The sequence below is a fragment of the Cynocephalus volans genome, chromosome 3 (genome assembly GCF_027409185.1).
Source record: "Cynocephalus volans isolate mCynVol1 chromosome 3, mCynVol1.pri, whole genome shotgun sequence".
Taxonomy (NCBI): Eukaryota; Metazoa; Chordata; class Mammalia; order Dermoptera; family Cynocephalidae; genus Cynocephalus; species Cynocephalus volans.
In genome coordinates this window covers 98689867-98708391 of record NC_084462.1, presented here as the reverse complement: position 1 = coordinate 98708391, position 18525 = coordinate 98689867, and the positions used below count along the sequence as shown (strand labels likewise).

General features: G+C 35.1%; 1 protein-coding gene across 1 annotated transcript in view; it reads left to right on the top strand.

Annotated features, from left to right (window-relative positions):
- SPRED1 (sprouty related EVH1 domain containing 1) overlaps positions 1-18525 on the top strand; it is a 108220-nt gene that overhangs the window by 41219 nt on the left and 48476 nt on the right. Inside the window, exon 2 of the mRNA XM_063091313.1 lies at positions 13545-13719. Coding sequence (XP_062947383.1) covers positions 13545-13719 — 175 coding nt within the window. The remainder of the gene's footprint in view (positions 1-13544; positions 13720-18525) is intronic.

Sequence of the window (18525 nt, the reverse complement as noted above, 5' to 3'; positions counted from 1 at the left end):
AAGTAAATAAAATAATTTCAGGTAGTCATTAAGCATTATGAAGCAAATAAAACCACGAAAAAAAATAGAGTGTAATGGAATAGGGTGTAGAGGACCTGCATTAGAACTATTTAAGGAGTAGAAAAAATGCTGTTGTTGTTAGAAAGAAATTAATATACTAATTATCTAGTGGAGTTTTCCACTAGAACAAGTTTTGCCATGATTCCTGGTCATTAGTGTGGTCATTACTAAATGAATTTGTTGGGGTTTTACAAGTTTTGTATTTCATGTTTAAGAGCAAAGTGAATTCAACACTTAGAAATGAAAAAAATGCATTCAAGTGACATTTAGTTTAAGTAATTAGGGGAGAGTGCTAATTGGTTTCTCACTGCTTGCATTGTGTGGTAGATCCCCAAACATGCTATGTTTATTTGTATAGTTTCCTAGTTTTAAGGAAAAAAAAGATAAATGCATTGGTAAAAATGGATAAAAACTATTTATATTTCTGTTGGATTAAAGAGTCATTATTTGTTACTTTAAGGTAGAGGATGAAAACTGAAGACGAAACCAGTCCATGTTTAAATGAGCCAGAATTTGAGAAATCAGTCTGATTTCACCTAGGCAGGATTTCCAGCTTCTCTAAAAAAGATCAAAACGTTTTCAATACTGAGCCTGCGTTCCTTCCCGCAAGGCAGCTGCTGGAGTGGAGTGTTAAAGTGTTCCTTTTGTTTGGCTATTGCCCCCCGCACCACTACCACCACAAGTATTACATGCACTTAAAGTAGCTTTTGCTTATTTATGTTTGTTTTTAACCTCTGCTTTAAGACCTATGATACTATAACAGGTGTCAATATAGGCCAGTTAGAGTCTTCTTTGAAATGAGAAGAGTTAGAAAATTCAAACATTTATTTATAGCTATTAATTTCCTTCTAAAAGGCAGACTGTCTTACTTAAAATAATTTGGCTTAACAAAAAGATACTAACAATCTGAATTTATAACTTTATTCTCCATTACTGGAGAAATCAGTGTTCTACATTTATTGTACCAATCCATTGGTATATTTGCATTCAAATAATACAGATAAACTAGGATTTTCATTTGCATTTTAAGACAAAACTATTGTCTTGGTTTTCATTACATTTAACAAATTTTCCCACCTCTCTTAAATATTGACTTCCGTCACTGATTGACTCCTCTCTTCCTGATGAGAAGTCATATTATTTCTCCCAAAGTTCAATTTCAGTCTTCTATTTTACTTTCTTTCACATAGGCTTCTGTTTTACTTTCAAAGCTTCAGTTACCAGAATTAACACTTGTTCCTCTGAACTCCAATGCCACTTTATAAAAATTACTGCCTTTACTGTAATATTTATTCAAATTGGTATTTTGAGTACTTTGAGAAGAGGAGCTGTGTCTTATTCATTTTTGGATATTTTCTGTTTAATGTATTTTTTGGCTTATAAAAGACATTGAATAAATTTATCCTTCCATGTGATTTTTCATTAAACACCTGTTATGTGCTAGGTACTGTTGAATTATTTGGACTCTGTGGTTTTTTAGTTATTTCCTTGGAATGGTCTTACCATACCTAACTAAACTCCCTTCTAGGTTGACTTCTTTTCTACATCTTTTACCCTATACGCAGTACCACTGAATGAAGCTTACAAGTCTTGAAATCTTTACAGGTGTTGAAGATTGTCTTTGACTACTGTATTTTTGTACCCTTTTCCTTACTCTTATAGAATTTGTTCTGTGAGTTTTGTCCAAAAGAATAGATCTAGGTCTCCACCTTCTAGCTGTCTGTAAAGACAACTGCTGTATTCCCAGGTTTTATTATTGAAATAGCATCTGGATTCAGATAGCATCTTTCTAGTTGCCTTTCTGTCTCTCCTTCCTGGCTATTCCAAGCTTTCTTGATACTGTTTTTCAGTATAATTATTCTTAGACACTAATTTAATCATATTCCCCCTGCACAGAATCCTAGAATAGTTAGTTCCCTTTTTAATATGCAAGGCCTTCCACCAGAAGGATTTCTGTTTAGTCTAATTCATTTTTGTTATCAATGATCTTTCCTTCTCAAGCAAGGATACATATATATATATTGCATACTCTTGCATCTCTTTCATGATGTGCCACGCACTTTAAATGATATATATATATTTTTTTTTACCTTTTCTTAAATCCACATCCATGTTACCTCCTTCAATATGGTAATGGCCATCTATTGTTTTAGTCTGTCAAGCATACCTTGTCTCTTCCATTAAGAACACCCTCCTTTTCTTTGGGGAATCATCTCTTCTTCTTTCAGGCCTTTTCATTAAGTGAGTTAACCCTCCAGGTGTGTGATTGGATTAGGGATTAGCAAATAGCCCAAGCCAGGCAAATGAGACAATGAGACTGAATTCCAGGACTTTGGGACTCTTAGAAGAGACACTCTCTGCTGGGACTGTAAAGATTTTATGAACCTAGAGCTAAAGGAAAAAGATCAGTGAGGAACCCTTAATTAGAGTCAACTTCAAAGTGAGGTTGGTTTTATTTTTAAAATAAAACTTTTTTTTGTTTGAAGCCTTGTATGTATGCTTCAGACAACTTACAAGGGTACTTCAAAAAGTTAGTGGAAAAGTAGAATTGAAAGATAATATGAATCTTTCCATGAATTTTTTCAAGTATCCTCATAGTAGCTGGGATCCTGCTAAGTGTTTCCCATACTGGCAGTTGTATGCTGTGTCCATATGGAGGCTGGTGTGTATGTGTGCATGTGTGTGCATAAATGAGTGCAAGAGAGGTTTCTTTTTAATTTATCCTACAGGAATTCAACATTCTTTGATTAGCTGAATGGTGTGAATCCTTTTTTTTTTTAAATCAATGAGTTGTATTAACTATGTGTTTGCTTGTTTGTAACAGGGATAAAGTGCACAGAGCACATAGGCTTTCTACTCTGTTTCTACTTTGTTTGAATCCCCGCTCTGTGACTTACTATATATGTCATTGGGTCTGGAAAAATTGAGGGGTTAAGGAAATCTCACTGTAAGAAAAACTGAAACTAAATCTTACTTGATTATTTTAGTCAACTGGAGAAATGCTATCAGGAGGGAGTGTCTTTGATTTGATTCCCCAAAGTGATCCTTGTTCTTTTGGTTAATTAGCAGCTTCCAGACCTTTTCCTCAGAAGGCTTGATTCAGAAGAGCATATGTCCTGACTTTCCACTCTTAAAATGTACACTCTGCCAGCACTAATTGGCTGGCAGATCTTGTAAACTCCCTAACCTGTTCTCTGTCCTTACAACCCCAAATTTATATTTGGTTATTTCAAAATATTCTACCACAGTCTTCTTTTTTTCCTTAATGTGCAAATAGAATTTTTTTCTGCCTCTGTCAGTGACATTTTTGATGATATGTTGTTGGAGAATATCTTATTTGTTAAAAGCAGCAATGCTTTTCAGATTTATAACTCAGATTATTTTTAAAACTATGTATAAGAAATTACTAAAGTTATTTCTTACTGGTTTTCATTTATATGCAGGTAGGATATTGTTATAATTAATGTTACATATAATGAGGCAATATTCATATTCTGATAGCAGTATTAATACAGTGAATTAACGATGAGCAAGCACCTCTTTATAAATAAGGTATGCACATAAGCGTATCCCCATCTATGTAGCAGTTATTCAGTTTCAGATAGCAGTAAAGGTTAACCAAGTCTGTTTTCCTTCTTGATGGAAAAATGGCTTTGTGTTAACTTTTTAATTCTGGTTGTCTGAAATCCTGATGAAAATGGAATGTCAGCTGTGTTATTAGACGACATTGCTGATTGATAAACAGCATCTGAACTGGAAGGATTGTGAATAAACTGTGTACCTGGTGGAAAGGCAGAGTTTTGGTCTTTTGCCAGGACTTCAAGGCAAAGTCTTTGAATGCCCCTGGGACTGTTATGAGGTATTTTGGTTTATGTTTGGAGCTTGGGGTTTCTAAGCCAAGGTTAATTCATGCATCCACTGATGGGGACTCATTTTTTCAAAACCGAACTGTTACAAGGAGCGAAAGAGTAGCCACCTCAATTACTGTGAGGACTCCTGCTGAAGAGAAATTTTGAAGCTGCCCTGCTGTGTTGCCTGTTCTGTATTCTTTTGAGTTAAGGATGCTAAATGTGGCCTATCCAGGTTGATGGACTTTGAGTAGTTAGTTCAGTTGAAAACAGCCCGAGAATGGATGTTGCAGATGTCCTTTTCATATTATCATTACCTACATGTGAAATACTGTTTAGTTGTTTAGTTGTAGAGAGATAGTAGTGATGGAACAGGAAAATGTTGAATGTCAGATTTAGTCCTCACTGTATGAGGCACTGTGGGTGGTACAGGGCAGTTTAAGATTTGATAAATGGGAGAAGTTTGCAAAGTTAAATAATAGATAAGAAGAATCACAAGGATAGTAACTGCCTAATGAAAGATATAGATGATAAATATATTGAATTCACAGGAAGGGGAAGCCCTTGTAGCCTCTAGAAGCCAAGACAGGAGTGAAATGTGGGTCTGTTATACAGGTGTAAAGAGCATTTCACAGGAGAAAATACAGTTAAAGGTAGGAATATGCATATATTTATTTCTCTGTTGATTACAATTTCTAAAAAAGAGAAGGCATTGGTGGTTGTTGTCTACAAGTATTGCATGTTAGAAGAATGAGCATTATAGATTTTAAGACTGTCTTCTTTTAATATATGGTCACTTGGCAATTTATTTTTATAATCTTTCCATAAGGTTCCCTGTCCAATATGATAGCTGTTAGCTACACGTTACTATCAAGCACTAGTCAGAATTGACATGCTACATGTGTGAAATGCACACCAAATTTCAAAGATTTAGTACAAAAAATGTAAAATATCTCATTTTTTATTGATTACCCATTAATGATATTATATTGGATTAATATATACTATTAATATTAATTTCACCTGTTTTTTAACCTCAAAAAATTGAGGTGAAATTCACATAACATGAATTTAACCATTTTAAAGTATAGTTTAGTGGCATTTAGTACATTCACAATGTTATGCAACTGTCACCTCTATGTAGTTTCAAAATTTTTTCATCTCACTAAAAGAAGATGTCATAGCCATTAAGCAATCATTCCCTATAACCTCTCCCCTATCCCCAGGCAACCACCAGTCTTTCTGTCTATGCAATTACCTGTTCTGGATATTTTGTATAAATGGAATAATACAGTACGTGACCTTTTGTATATGGCTTCTTTCATTTAGCATAGTATTTGCAAGATTTATTCTCATCATTGTAGCCTATCAGTACTTTATTCCTTTTTATAGCTGATTAATATTCAGTTGATGGGGACTTGGGGCGTTTGTACCTTTTGGCTGTTTATTACAAATAGTGCTGCAATGAACATTTGTGTATGAGTATTTGTTTGAGTACCTATTTTCAATTCTTTTGAGTATATACATAAGGATGGAATTTCTGGGTCACATATGGTAATTCTATATTTCACTTTTTGAGGAAAGCTATTCTGTTTTTACAGTGTCTGCACTGTTTTAAATTGGAGGGTTCCAATTTCTCCACATCTTCGTCAACATTTGTTACTCTCTGCTTTTTTAATAATCCATCCTGGTGGCACTCTTTCAATGCTTAGCAAGGGCATTTACAATTCTGCCTTACCCTTTACTTACTGCTTATGCTGAGCCTAGAGATCAGCCAGAGATGAAAACTTATGTCTTTTCTGAACATGTATTCTGTTCTGAGTATGCATGTGGCTTTCTAAATTCCCTAGTATGTCAAGTCAATTTGGATTGCCCTATCTCCTTAAAGAAACTTTCTCCCCAGCTTCTCCTCCTACGCTTTTTGTGCATATGTGGTTGGCCTGTACTGTACTATTTTGCACTGCCCCTGTGGCTTGCTGCCCACCCTCATTGTTCATCTGCTTTACAGTGTGTTTGAGGAATGCAAGTATCTTGTGTCAGTCTTTAAAGTTCTTCACAGACAAATTAGGACAAGACATGATTCTTTGAAACATAGGTCCCTCCTTTAGAACCAGGCACCAGGATCCCACACTGGGAATGTGGTCTGCCATCTTTAAGGCCAATGCCAAGGAGGGATGGGGGGTAGTTAGGCCAAGGGGTAATTGCATTTTTCTTGATTCAGCATGTGCTTCCACACTTTAAACCTTTGGCTATTATCTAGAGAAGATGAGTAGAAGTAGAATTTACTGAGTCAGAATATATGCATCTTAAATTTTGATAGATATTTCTAGATGACCCTTTATGCCTGTTGTACTGATTTATACTTCCCTGGTCTTACTGACTCTTGTGTTAACAAATGTGTTGGTATTTGCGTTAACTCTTTAATTTGCGTTCTTACTGTAAATAAAGTTAAGTTTCTTATTATATATTTCGTGGCATTTATATTCTTCTTTGGATTTTATTCATGAACTTTGCCTATTTTTTACTCTGGTTGTTTGTCTTTTCTTACTGATTTATGAAGTTATTTTATATGAAAAATCATTTTTACTGTTACACAAGTATGTTGTTTGTGCTAGATAGAATAATGCGCCATCCTCTTTTTCCCCCTCCCCAAAGATATCCTTGCCTTAATTCCCAGAACCTGTGAATATGTTAGAACTTTGCAACTGTGATTAAAGTTATGAGCTTTGATATGAGGGGATTATCCTGGATAATTTGGATGGGCCCAATCTAATCTCATGAGTTCTTAAAAGAGGAGAACCTTTCCTAAATGTGAGACCATAGTCAGAGAGAGATGACAACAGAAGTTGTCTCAGAGAGAAGCAATGTTTCTGGCTTTGAAGGTTGAAAAGGGGGGGACAGTGAGCCAAAGCATGTTGATGGTTTCTAGGAGAGGAGCTGGAAAAGGCAGAAAATGGTTTCTCTTCCGGAGCGTCTTAAAAAGAATGCAGTGCTGACAAGCAACAACCTTTAGCCCAGTGAAACTCTTTGGACTTCCAGCTCATAGAACCATATAAATTTGTGTTGTTTTAAGCTACTAAGTTTGGGGTAATTTGTTATGGCAGCAATGGAAAACAAAAACATATGTATTATGTACATTTATTTTTCTCGATTTGTCACTTGTCTTTGTTTTTATTGTTTATGGTGTTTTTGCATATGTTTACTATGTTGAATTTATGCTTTCATATTTTAATGGTCTCTGGATCTTAGGCCTTTCTTACTATAAGATTATTTTTAGGTTTTCCATATTTTATTGTAATGCTTTTATCTCATCACAAACTCTAGTATTAATGTTGACATCCTCTCTTCTGTGTTCTGGTCTCTTTTGACAATGAATACTATTTTATGGTTCAGTTCTTCTGACATACATTTAGGGAACTTAAAGATGATATTTTAGTACTATCAGTGTTGGTAATTAAGGAGTCATGGGGAATGGACAGTAGTGGTGTCAGAAGGCCAAGGACATGAACTACTTTGGCAGGTTGATGATACTTTCTAGCAGAACCTAGAATGGTTGATTCCACAGGGGTAGTTTTGTGAATACCTCTGGTTCATCCATCAAATTTTAGTTTTATTTCTTCTTTTGGTAGAAGTCTTCCCAGATGCCAGTGACTTGGTTAGAGGTAAGTGCTTCCATCATGTAGGGAGTTTGTGAGAGACTTAGATAACTGATACTTGATACTTAGCTGTGCTTAATAATTCTTACTTAAAGTAAAAGATTCTGAAAGGAGGGCGGTCTCCTGGGTTTGTTATACAAAACCATCATAAATATAGAATGAGGCAAATTTAGACAATTTCATAATACAGATAGTATAACATCATAAAGTTGATTTAATATATCAAGTCATTATAACATTTGTTGGGCACCTAACTATGAGCCAGGCACAATGCTAAGCACTTTACATGCATTTCCTTATTTACTTCTCATAAACACTGTGATGGATTCAGTTATTATCTCCATTTTATAGATAGGAAAATGGGGTATAGAGAGTTTAAGTAATTTGCTCAAGATTATAGCTTTTAAGTTATGGTACTGCCTTTGGAACTTAGGAAGTATGACTTATTATTAAACAGAATGTCATGTGATGCTTTGGATTGATGATTACTATATGGAAAAGAATATTTGCTCCATTTTTTAAAGTTGCCAGTGCTAAAGTAATTCAGACCTTCATCTGTCTAATCAAACTCAGTCCTTAATTTCCTTGTCGGTAGATGGGGCAATACCTATTTCAGTAGGGTTGATACAGTAAAGTTCTCTTAATGCTCTTGCTATTAGAGTGATCTTTTAAAACACAAATATCTTGCTTATTGTCATGCTGTGGTCTCTTTATTGTGATATAAAATAGAGTACTAGTAAGCTTGAACAGAGTATGCAAGGGCTGTGACACAGTAAGACAACTAGTATTTTATTTTTTTTCCTGCTCTGCTCATGCCTACCATCACTTTTTGAACTTAGTATTGGTCCTTAACTATGACATACTTGTGTTATGCTCCCTCCATGAAGTGTCCTTAGTTTTTTTCTATCTGATTCAAAACTCACATCAAATATAATATTAAAGGTATATTAACACATAATGGGAATATAGTAGATTACTAAACCTTTGTCCACTAGATTAGGAGCTTTTACAGGGAAGGGACCATAGCTTTTCAATTTTTTTAATGCATGTAGCATATAAATAAATGCTCACTAGTTAAGTGAGTAGATGTGTGAGTAGCAATGTGGTTATGTTCTGAATGTATGTGTTCTACATAGTTTAGAAGGCAAGTACTTATATTGTGAAGGGCCGTATCATCCTAAACTACTACTATTCAATGCTTCCCTTTTTTCCTATACCTGGTCTCTATAATAATGTTTAATATTTGGATAGTAAATGTTTACTTAAAATATTTTGTAGAGAGCAAAGGATATTTTGTCACTGTAAACATTCCTCAATGGAAAAAATAACAAATTCATGTTATACTGAACAAATCTTGAGATTCTAAGAATCTTCTCAATTCGTTGGGGGGTGTGGGGTGGCATTTTGTTTTGGTACTATTGTACTTAGAAATGGAAAACAGTTATCTTTGTTTCCTATGTGTAGATTGCTTTCATATCCTCAGGAAGGTTTTCCCTCATTATTTGTATTAGTTGCTTCTTGCTGCTGACCACAAACTTAATGGCTTAAAACAGTAGAAATTTTTTATATTGTAGTGTGGAGGTCAGAAATTCAAATGGGTTTCACTGGGCTAAAGTAGAGTTGTTAGTTGGATATAATAATAGAAAGAAGAGAGGTATAGTGAGGAGAGAAAGACAAAGGAAGGAATTTATTTTAGAACTGTTAAGCCTAAGAACAGTCAGCCAAAATGTTATAAACGACTATCATGCAATTACAAATGTATCCAAATTTAGGAAATGGATCTGGGCAACAGCCAGAACTGTACAAGTCGTTTTGTTTGGTTCTTAAGTTGGCAGGACAGATTTGATGCTATTGACATTGTGATTAAAGCTATGTAGTACCTCCCCTGAAGAAAATACATGTATGGCAAAAAAAAACTCACATTTGAATACAGTTTTTGTGATTTACAGACCCTTCCAAGAGAAAGACCCTTCAGAAAGCTGAGATTACAAAGTTTTGGTCTGAAGGGTGAAGTTGCTTTGCAGTTTTTAGGTCCTATGATTTGTAGATTCACCAAGATAACATTTCCTTGCAAATTAGTTACTTGAGTGCTAATTAAATGGAGTTAAAACATCCTCACTCAAGTAAACCATACAATTATTACACTTCCAAGGGGACAAAAATATGTTAAGTGATCTTGAGAAAATGAAAATGAAACCGATTTAAGATCAGTTAGAATTCCATAGGAGCTGATATTGCCACAGTGCTTAGTAACTTTTTTTTTCCATTTACTTAGTTGAATAGAATAGATATTATGCTTAACAGATCTGATAGCAGTAAGGAGGATAGGGGATAGATAGAATTTTAATTTATCTTTGTGTTTGGTCATCTTCTTTTGCCTCTAACTTTATTGAAATACCAGTTGAAAATTTAAAATGCAGCTCATGGTTACTATTAAGAAATTTAGATAATTTGGAACAATTGCTTTTTCACTGTAATCTCTCCAGCAAGTCCTCTTGTCTGTACCTCCCCAGCTACCCGAATCAGTTCACTCCTCTTTGTGTTCATTATCAACCTAGTCCAATCCACCTGGACTTCTACGTTAGTAGTTGCTAATGGTTTCAGCGTTTTTGTCCTCTCAGATTCATGTTGGAACTTAATCCCCAGTGCAGCAGTATTGGGAGCTGTGACCTTTCGTGAGATGTTTAGCTCATGAGAGCTTTGTCCTCATGTATGGATTAAGGCCCTTATTAAAGGGCTCGGTAGAGGGAGTTTATCCCTTTTTTGCCTTTCTGATTTCTGTCATGTGAGGACAGCATTCTGCTACTCTGGAGATCACAGCTTTCAAGGTGCCATCTTGTAAGCAGAGACTAGACCCTCACCAGACAGTAAACCTACCTGAACCTTGGTTTTGGATTTCCCAGCCTCCGGAACTGTGAGAGTTGAGTTTCTGTTCTTCATAAATTACCCACTCTGTTATTGTGTTATTGCACCACAAAACGGACTATGACAGTAGTTTAATCCCCCTATTGTGTATGAAAGGATGTATTGGAAATAACTGTTTAAATAAATAAGATCAAAGATTAGAAATCGGGGTACAATTTAGATTATGAATTAAAACAACAACAAAAAAGCAGCATCGGAAGCTAGCCTGAGAAAGTGGTTATTATGTTGTATTCTCCCAGAGCTTCTTAAGATGCATGCCATGTTTATTTATAGTAGGGGTATTTGTGCTCTGGCCTATCCCAGAAGGGAGGATTCCAATTTGATATCTACACCAACCAGACTTTATGCACCCATACCTCCTCTGACCAGTTCTCTGCATTGAAGATTGGCAAGAATTGGGCCTAGATAAGAATTAGAGCCTCTGAATAACTGAATAATAAAAAGCTCAGACAGAATAGTCACCTGTAAAGCTGAAACCTTTCAGAGCTTCTATATAAAGAATTATTTTTACCCCAGTAATAGAAAATTATGGTTACCCATGTAAATTTTATTATTTCCCAGGTCGTGCCTGGCTTTAATTACCAGGATGGCAACTTATTCAAACTAAAATGCTTTGTATTCATAATTATTATTACATATTTTATATTTATTATATATTATATAGTGTTTATTATGTGTCAGTCACTATTTACATTTATTTAGGGTGGGTGCTGTTATTTTACAGATGAGACTGAGGTTTACAGATGAGATGAGGTACAGAGGTTTAGTAACTTTCCCAAGGTCACACAGCTAGAAAGTTGCTGAGCCGAGATCTAGCTTATGGAAGTTTGACTCTAGAATCCTCACTCATAACCACAACACAATGCAGATTTAACAGTATACTGTTCTCTGACAAAAGACTTGTGTCTAGAATTTATAAATAACTTCTAAAAATCAATAATAAAAAGACAACATAATAAAAAATGACCCAAAACCTTAAAAAGAAGATAAGCAGTTGGCCAGTAATCACATGAAAAGATGCTCAACATCATGAGTAATCAGGGAAATGGAAATTAAAACCACCATGTATACCACTAATATGCTCATTAAGAAGAGTAAAATTAAAAATACTGAAAACACCAAATATTGGCAGGGATATGGAGCATCTGAAATTATCATACATTATTGATAGGAATGTATAATGGCACAACTTTGGAAAACAGTTTGTTAGTTTCTTACAAAGTTAAACATGCACCTATCCTGTGGCTCATTAATTTCACTTCTAGGTAGTTGCCTAAGAAAAATGAAAACATGTCTACAAAAAGACTTGTACAAGAACGTTTATAACGGTTTTATTTGTGGTAGCCAACAACTAAGGACAATACAAATGCTATCAACATAAGAAATAATAAATTGAGATATATTTGTTCAATTAGAGGATTACTAACTGATACACAAAACAATGTAGTAAAAGAAGTCAGAAAAAAATGGTATAAGTGGTAGTTCCGTTTGATTCCATTTATACGAAGGCCCAGAACAGGGAAAACTAATCTCCATGTTAGAAATCAGAACAGTGGTTGCTTATTTGATGGGAAGGAGATAAGGGAATTTTTGGAGTGATGAAAATGTTCTGTAACTTGATTATCATGTTGGTTATATATGTATCTTAGTCGTTTGGGCTGCTATAACAAAATACCATAAACTGGATAGCTTATAAACGACAGGAATCTATTTCTCAAAGTTCTGGAGGCTGGGAAGTCCAACATCAAGATGCCAGCAGATTTGTTGTCTGGTGAAGGCCTGCTTTCCAGTTCATAGGTGGCCCCTTCTTGCTGTGTCTTTTACATGGTAGAAAGGATGAGCTAGCTTTCTGGGATCTCTTTTGTAAGGGTGCAATTATGAAGGTTTTGCCCTTATGACCTACTCATTTCCCAAAGACCCCACCTCCTAATACCATCACTTTGAGGGTTAGGATCGCAACATATTAATTTTGGGGGCACACAAACATTTACCATAGAAACAGGTGTATACACTTGTCAGAATTTGTTGAATTCTATATATTTAAAATTGGTGCATGTTACTGTATGTAAAGTACACCTCAATAAAATAAATAAATGTATAAAGTTTTAAAAAAGCAAGGGGGAGCTTTCAAACAAGCACAATGCCAACAGAAATGACAACTGACAAGATAGAACATACAGAGACAAACCAAAAAGCATGAACTATTACATACAACGTCAACTGATATTCGTAATAATCAGGACAAGTTTAATTTATATTCAGTATAATTTTCTAAGAAGTCACCAAGATATACTACTTTTAAAAAGATTTCATTAATAATTATCCTATTGAAAGTTTTAGAACTTAAATGCTTATATACCAGTTGTGTAGAACTTTTGGTACACTAAACACGTTTTCTAGATTTTATGTAAAGAATAGTTAATATTGGGAAAATGATTCTGAAATGGAATTAGAATGTAGTGTCTTATAAGAATAGTCTACCCAAATGAAGGTATGAAAGGTTTATACGGACCAATTCGCTTGATTTGTGTAGGTGATTGGTAGAAGAAATAAAAATGTGGCATCTAAGCTAAGCATGTTTGTCTCAGCATTTTATTCATAATATATTCCAGAACTGCTAGGAACTTAGAGATGCCACATTACATATGCTAAAATACAGCAATAATTTGTCCTAGTAATAATAATGCAGCAAATGATCATATATAGACAAGTTTGATGGTGGCCTATGTAGTTTGACAGTATTTGTCTTTGAGGTCCTTCACAACTTGTTTCATGGCATTCAGATGTACTTGAACTACTGAAATGAATTGAAACAAAAGTTCTGTAGTCTTTTATTATGAGTTTAGTCTTCAAAATAAAGGGTAACCTTTAAAATTAGTTTGTAGTTTTTGACCTCATTCAAGTAGGTTACTTTTTGTGGATTGTCATGGAAGTAGTAAACACTTTAGTCACCACATATTATCTAATGTGGTCTCTGGTTTCTCTAACAAGACTGACATCTTGGCTGTTATTTGTTTATGGAAAAGCTAATTCCTGATCTTTGCATCTGTTTTAGTAATAGTTATGCACGAGTGCGAGCTGTGGTGATGACCCGAGATGATTCAAGTGGTGGATGGTTACCACTAGGAGGGAGTGGACTAAGCAGCGTCACTGTCTTCAAAGTCCCTCATCAGGAAGAGAATGGCTGTGCTGACTTTTTTATCCGTGGAGAGCGACTCAGGGACAAAATGGTAATGAAAAATGTATCTATTGCTATAATTTTGAAGTACTTTCTACAAAATGAATTGTGTGTTTAAAATTACGATTAGTATGCTGTCATATATGAGGGTTATTTTTGCCCATGAATCTGTGATTATGTTTCTGGAGCTGTTTTTCTATTAAAGACAGTGAAATATGACTGTTTCCTTTGAACTGAGACTGACATTAATGTACACATGTTGAGTGAGGGGAGCTGCTTTTCCGTTTGGGTTTAGTGCAGGGACATTCATGAATAATCCCCGTAGTTATTAAACCAGTTACAACCTGCCTCCCTTTCTCCCCACTATTTCCTAGACCAGAGATTGGCAAATTATAGTCTGTGGGCCAAATTCAGGCCCACCACCTGTTTTTGTATGGCCTGTGAGCTCAGAACGGTTTTTATATTTTTAAGTGATTTTTTTAAAAAGTCAAAAGAATAATAAATACTTTGTGACATACAAAAATTATATGAAATTTAAATTTTATTCATAAAGTTTTAATAGAACATAGCCAAGGTCATTGTGTGTGGCTACTTTCACACTACAATGGACAGAGCTGAGTAACTGCAGAAGACTGTATCTGGCACCTTACAGAAAAATTTTGCTGACCCTGCCCTAGACTCCTGTGTTCTCAGGCTCTTTCTCTTCATTCCCCATATTAATCCATTTATTCTATTCTAGGCTCATAAGTTTACCTAGTGGCCAGCCTAAATTTTAACACTGTTATCTTCTACCCAGATGAGTGTTTTCTTACACGTATATATTTTTAAATTTCAGTCTAACTTTTTTTTTTGTTTTTAAAAAATCCTTATTAATTAATAAATTATGAATATTCATGAGATACAAAGCTGATTGTCCCCACTCCTGTCCATGATGTGGGGGCCAGATTCATACTGGGGACATATCCATTACCAGAAATTACTTTTGTACCCTTTGTCCCCTCCCAAGTATTCCCCAACCTCCCTCCCCTTTCCCCTCTCCCCTCAACTCCAATTTGTAGCCTAGGATGTTCCCTCCCTCTGTTGGATCACGACACTACTGCGGTCTTTCTTTCCTGCCTTCCTTTCTCTCTTAGCTCCCACATATGAGTGAGAACATGCAGTATTTATCCCTCTGTGCTTTGCTTGTTTCACTCAATATAAGTTTCTCCAGTTTCATCCATGTTGTTGCACATGGGAGTATTTTATTCTTTTTTATGGCAGAGTAGTATTCCATAGTGTATATATACCACAGTTTCCTTATCCAATTATCTATTGATGGACATTTAGGTTGGTTTCATATCTTGCCTATTGTAAACAGAGCTGCGATGAACATGGGAGTACAGGTATCTCTTTAACATGATGATTTCCATTCCTCTGGATATATACCCAGAAGAGGGATTGCTGGCTCATGTGGAAGATCTATCTGTAGTTGTTTGAGAAACCTCCAAATTGTGTTTCAAAGTGTTGTACTAATTTACAGTCCCACCAGCAGTGCAGTAGTGTTCCCTTCTCTCCACAACCTCGCCAGCATTTGTTATTCACCGTCTTTTAGATTATAGCCAATCTCAGTCTAACCTTTGATATTAGTTATTTTCTCTCTTTTAATTAATGTGGAAGGCTCTTTCTTCTTTTTTTCATTTGTGAGCCAAAAACAACTAATTATATCTGGAAAAAAACCCAAACATTATATCTGAAAAGCTGAGTAATGTTAGTGTCATTTCTGCATCAAGGAAAAGAACATACACTTAGAAGCAGAATGACAATAAAGTGCCCAAAATTTCTAAGACTCTTGAAAAAAACTATAATTCCCTTTAAATATATATTGTGATCCTGTTTATGAGCCCATTTAGCATCTATGTTATTTCTATTAGAAATGTGTTTTAAATTCCAAATAATTCTTTTGTATGTGAACATTTTGAATGCAACCTATTGTTAGTTTTGGGTCTTGGTTTCTTGATATATTTTACAACTGAATCGTTTCAGTACATTAGAAAGTTGCTTAACTTGTCTGTGCCCCAATTTTTTCCTCAGTTTGAGGAGAGCTATCCTAAATCATCTTGAAAGCCTTCTAACTCTAGTGTTTTGTGAAGGTATGATTCTCCTCTGGGTTACACACACACTGTACAATGTATCTCAATTAATCAGAATGTGCTTTTGGTATTGTAGGGGACTCCAGATAATGTCAGAAGTCAATATAATAAGTTTAACATGTCACCTTTAAAAAGTTTAAATATTTAAAGGTGGTTCCTGCCTTGGATAAAATGATGTCTGGCACCTACTAATGCTTTTATAACTTCGAGACATCTAAGAAGGGGGGCCTATGGTGAACTGCCTAGAGTGTAATGCTTCTAGTCTGAGCTAATGATGACTGGGGAATGTTAGAGAGGAAACTGTAGATTTTTGAAACTGAGTAATATGTTGAATATCTAACACTTTTTAAAATAATGAAATAGGAAAGAAGAAGAAAGAAGTCAGATGTGGAGTCAAGCTTGGAGAAACAACCTTGCTAGAAAAAGCATAAGAAAAAGAAAAAGGATAACCTAGTTGTGAAATAGAGGGGAAAAAAATCAGTGAAGCAGCATACTAGATATATTAATAGACGCGGACATTTTGCTTTAAAATAATTAAATAAGGGACCAAATCTACATAAATAGGAGTGAGGCTGGTCAGAGATACCTCTGATTGATGGATTAGGTGATTGTTCAGAATGTAGCTTTAACATAAAACTAGCAAGAATAAACCTGGGATTCAGAAAGAATTCTTATTTTCTCTGACAGGGCTTTAAAAAAGCATTTAACCTAGTCCTGGGTGTAGAATCTTGATAAACTAAATAGGCTCTTCTAGAAGTACTGACCAGAAATCAGAACACATGTTGTTTCATCTAAGCATTTCTCCATGAGGAAACTGTTATTTGTGAAACAGGGATAATAAACACATCTCAGTATAAACATAAAGGAAAAATTGCTTTTAGTTGGAGGTTTGCCATATTTCTTAGAGTGATTAGCTATAGTAAAGCATTCTAGCTTACTGGACTTGTATGATTAAAGGCAGAGGCAATAACTAAGCTATAAATTGAAACTAGCAGCCTTATGGAATCTCAAGACAAATGAGACAGTGACACTGAAATAAACAGATTAATTGACCTCCTCTGCTGGGTAATACACTTCTGACCAACACTTCTTCTGAAGAGTCTAATAATAGAATTGGAACTATACATATATTCTTTTTTATTATCACTGTATTTGGGGGTCATTAATGTCCATTTTTACAGGGTTGTTGGGTGTTTTTCTTTGGTTTTATTTTAATCCATTTTTCTGGGTTCAAGTTTCTTGATTTTTTTTTTTTTTAAGAAGTACTCTGAGTACTGAGTCTGTAAGTCTACAAGGTGTTTGCCAAATTAATAGCAGCTTTCTTTTAAAAGCCTTCTCAGAGAAGAAACAGTACATTTTAATAGTTGTTCCTATGTAATAGTTATTTATAAAAGATAGTTGCCAAAAACTGTTCTGTACCCATTTTGCCTATTGGTCACATCTTAGAGTCCTTAGGTGAATTCTTATAAGTGAGGTTCTTCTCCCTATACTCCATGAATAAACTTGTGCCCTTTAAGAAAAAATTGATAAATAGTAAGAAGAGGTGCATATGGCCACTTCTGTGGCTAATAAAGAAATACTACATAATATTTTTAAAGTGTTTGTAAGTCAGAATGCTGGCAAAAATAGTGAAGAAAAAAGATAGCTTTTTTTAATGATCAGAGAAGCACTTTCGTAGAAGACTTTTCCAGCTTTTGATTTACAATTACTTGTACTAAAAGTAAGTTTTATTATGCTTCCCAAAGGGTTATAAGAAACCCTTTTTTATATAAGAAAGGGGGCACAAATAAAGAACAGACAGCCCAGGACTTGAAGAAGGTATTGTTTTGTGTAATTGGGTCAGTACCTATTCATTCATTCACTCACTTCCTCAAAGTCATCAGAAATTACTATTTCCTATGATGGTTACCTATAACTTGCTCTTTCTTATGATGTTGACAAAGGTAGAGTTTATTTTTTAGGTTATCTTTCTAGTAGTCTAAATTAGAGCTTCCCAACCTGCGTGCCATGAATAGGTTAAAGTGGCTGGAGCCTCCCAACTGGTTGCCTTATAAATGTTTTTCTTTGTGGGGCTGAGGAGAAAAGGGTTGGAAAGCACTGCTCTACATAATTGACTTTCATGCTTTGCTGATGGTTAAGAAAGAATTTGAAAGAAACGCCAGGCTTTGATTTTGTAGCCTAAGAGAATGAAAGTACTACCTTTTGTTGCTTTGCCTACCACAGATTTGTCACCCCTTTTCCCCTGGGTGATGGAACTGCCAAAGATTACTCAAAGCCCATCTCTTCTGAGCAGTGAGAAGCCTCAAAAAGTGGTTAATCTCCCCGAACCCTCAAGAGTGAAGCGTTCCTTCCATTTGGGAAATTAACCACAAATTGGGGTTCTCTTCCTGCATTTATTTTCCAGCCCAGCAAGTTACAAGAGACATAGGTGGGGTTTTTGCTAAGTAACCTTTAACAAGTTTTAACAATAGAAGCTGGTAACTTTCAATTAAGTCGATCCACTAACAAAAGCTTGATCTAGCAAACATTCCTTCTCTCTCCAGCAGCTTCCCAGTAACTTTACATATCAATCAGTAACTTGTCTGTCTTTGAACCAGCAGCCTTGCTGTGTTACAACTCTTTATCTTACAACAGAGACTAAATGGCCTGGGGAAAATTTCCTGTTTTTTGTGAGGTCAATATTTGAAACTGCAAGGCTTTGGAAAACCAGGCCCTGTGAAAGTACATTT